Source organism: Halyomorpha halys, unplaced genomic scaffold (genome assembly GCF_000696795.3).
Source record: "Halyomorpha halys isolate HHAL.00 unplaced genomic scaffold, Hhal_1.1 Scaffold582.1, whole genome shotgun sequence".
NCBI lineage: Eukaryota > Metazoa > Arthropoda > Insecta > Hemiptera > Pentatomidae > Halyomorpha > Halyomorpha halys.
Window position 1 is genome coordinate 734,354 of NW_027115659.1, and position 3,001 is coordinate 737,354.

Genomic DNA, 3,001 nt, shown 5'->3' on the forward strand with positions numbered 1-3,001 from the left:
ATAAAAAATATAATGAAAAGCTTGAAAGTAAAATAACAATTAAAGAACATGAACATAAAAGGGATAATGAAACTTATATGATAAACATGAGTCAACAATAGGTTAATATAATATTTAAGGAAAAACCAATAAAATGGAAAGAAGGGTTTTCATACTGTTTGTTATCATCCATTTATTGTACTGTTTTTATTTATATTTCAATATGGATGTTATTTTGTTTGTACTTGGACCTGAAGTTCGTTCTGAACAGTTGGTACAATATGTAAAATAAGTAGCACTTGTTAGTGTTTTTTACTCCTGACTGTACCACCCTCCCCTCCACACCCAACTTCTCATATTAATCTACAATCAACAATAAATATTATTCATTTAACTCTTCTCGTGGACTTAACAATGAGTATCAAATATAGGGAATATAACGGGCAGATAAGTAGTAAAAATGCATATTAAAGTTTCTTTTTTAAAAATTTATTTTTTTTTCATGATGACAGGATGAGAAGGAAGGAATGGACATGTTCTCATGATAGATTAATGTATCACCTGTATATTTATGAAAAACAAACTAATAAGAAGATAATCAATCAGATTATTGAAGGGAAAAAATAAATGAAATCTCAATAGTTAGGATCAGGAAGGATACAAAATTCGTGGCTCAGGTTTCACAAGGCATAAAAGAAAGAAAAAGATAATATAATACAAATACATATATAATTTTAACATAACTTACAAAAATCTGATCTACACCAGATTTCAAATAAAAACAAACTTACATTATACAACTCTATTTATATATTTTATATATATTTATTTATAATTATATACTATTTTACAATGATATGACTTAGGGAAGATGATGTTTAGTTGTAACATTTCAACCAATGCTGATATGGAATGATTAAAAATTGATATGTCATTAAATTAAAATTGTTTTAAATAACGTAAGTTTTCATTAGATGATAATAATCCCAGTATTAGTCATAATCTCATTAGACTGGATACAATACAAATGAATGTTAGTCGAGATTTGTCAATAAAAGTATAAAATTTTGGTACAGTTAAATTTTTCCAATACAGTTAAGACTAAACTGCCCTCAATGGAAGAATTATTGTGACGAAGGCAGAGGAAAATCTTCAGCAATGGAAAGAAACAAAAATATTTGTGTACAAAATTGTTCTTGAGACGAGATGAAGAGCGGAGCAGTTATGATGCAGCGGCGGTCCCTTCTTCACTATTGGTTAGCAGTGCCACCAATTCGTGTACTGCTCGTCCGACGTCGGCTAGAACCATGACCAATGTTATTTAATAGCAATACTATAACTAAATGTTAAATCTTAAAATATTATGTTTGAATGATTATTTTTATAGCAGTGAATTGCTGAGTTTCCTTAACCAATCATGCCCAGGGGTTCCCAAAGTGAGAAGTGGACTAGAGTGCCACTAAGAAATGTAATATTTTCTTGATTCAGATCAGTTGTGTACATATTAACAAATAATTTAGTTTAATGATTAAATTACATCAATTACAGTTATTGAGTAATTCTGAGTGTTTTAGAGTTTATAAAAAAAATATCTATATAATTAAAAATTGTTATGAAGATGTTATAGAAAGATGTTTTCATTACATTCTTTTGAATGTTTAGACAAATTAAAATTGTTAATACATAGGTAAGTATATAAGATAAAAATTAATTCTATTCTTACTTTATTCCTTTTATTCTTGTTGTCTTTAATGTGTGTCCTTATCGGTTTTTATAGTGGGCCTAGACTCGTTAAAGTTTGGGAGCCCCTGGCCTATAACATCAATTTATTTATAATCAATATAATATAACTTATTATTTTTAATATTTGCCAGTCCATGAGAAAAAGAAGTTTTTCCTTTAGACAATTATTTTGTCTAAAAAACAAAAAAATACATTATTAAGCTTTAGAGGTCTCTAAAAGTAAAAAAATCGGATGATTTGATCTCAGATAAATAAATTATTATTTCTTTAATTTCCAAAAACACATATAACATACTTAAAAAAATATATGACTTTATTATTACAATCATAATTAATGTATAAGTAATAAAAAAGTAGTAGTGTTTAAAAAAAATAAAAATTTGCTGTTCATTAAAAATAATAAGTTTCTATCTAAACTAAGGAAGCACACATTGAAATAATAATAACAGAAATAATTAGATTTAAAAAATAAAATAAAATCATGCATGAAAAATCATTTTGATATTTTTATATACCTATAATCTTCCTGTTGCTGCATGTAATAAAAACAAAAATTATTAGTTTTGGAAACAAAATTTAAATAATACATTAATGTTACATGCATTCATGCAAATCATGCGTGCTCCATAACACCATAATATTCAACCATTAAGTCTAAAATTAATCAGTAGCTGACTATAAGGAGGTAAAAAAAAAAAAATATTGAAGAGAGTAATCTCAGAGGACAGGAACCGATACTAGATATTTTTAAAAAATAAATACTCAAAATTAAACTAAAAAAACAATTAATTCTTTTAAAATGTTTTCATTAAATAAAATTGGTATGAACCATATGATAAATTTTTAAACAAAACAAAATACAAGAAAGATTACTTAGTTTGTAGAACAAAATGAATTTGTGACATTTACTCACATTATTACATTATTGATCATTGATAAAATTAAAAAGTAATAGCAATCTTTCACACTCTAAATTTTTGAATTGATTAAAACTTTACATTAAACTGACAAAAGAGACTATACTAATAAGGTGACAATTATAGTAAAGAAAAAGTCTCTAAGCAAACAATTTGACGCATAGAGTATAGTGGGACCTGAATGATCGTTTTAAAATAATGTCACGATTACATTGCAAATATTATAGATATTTATTGGATATTGGTACAGATGAGTATTTATTTTAAGTACAGATTAAGAATTATCCTATAGTACAGCTTTCCTTACAATTTTGCTAAGCATAATAACAGCATTAACAATATATATATAACAAAATAATTTA

The 3,001-nt window shown here is 25.8% G+C and overlaps 1 protein-coding gene across 10 annotated transcripts in view; it reads right to left on the reverse strand.

The window, feature by feature from the left end:
• Nucleotides 1-452: 452 nt before the first annotated feature.
• Nucleotides 453-3,001, reverse strand: part of Dys (Dystrophin) — a 349,452-nt gene continuing 346,903 nt past the window's right edge. For 6 of the 10 annotated variants that reach the window (XM_067052674.1, XM_067052673.1, XM_067052668.1 and 3 more), the window contains one exon: nucleotides 453-1,278. In XM_067052674.1, coding sequence (XP_066908775.1) covers nucleotides 1,202-1,278 — 77 coding nt within the window. In that variant the 3' untranslated portion in view covers nucleotides 453-1,201. Of the gene's footprint in view, nucleotides 1,279-1,702; nucleotides 1,793-2,237; nucleotides 2,255-3,001 lie in introns of those variants that run through there. The other 4 variants (XM_067052665.1, XM_067052672.1, XM_067052669.1 and 1 more) reach the window with 3 other exon arrangements.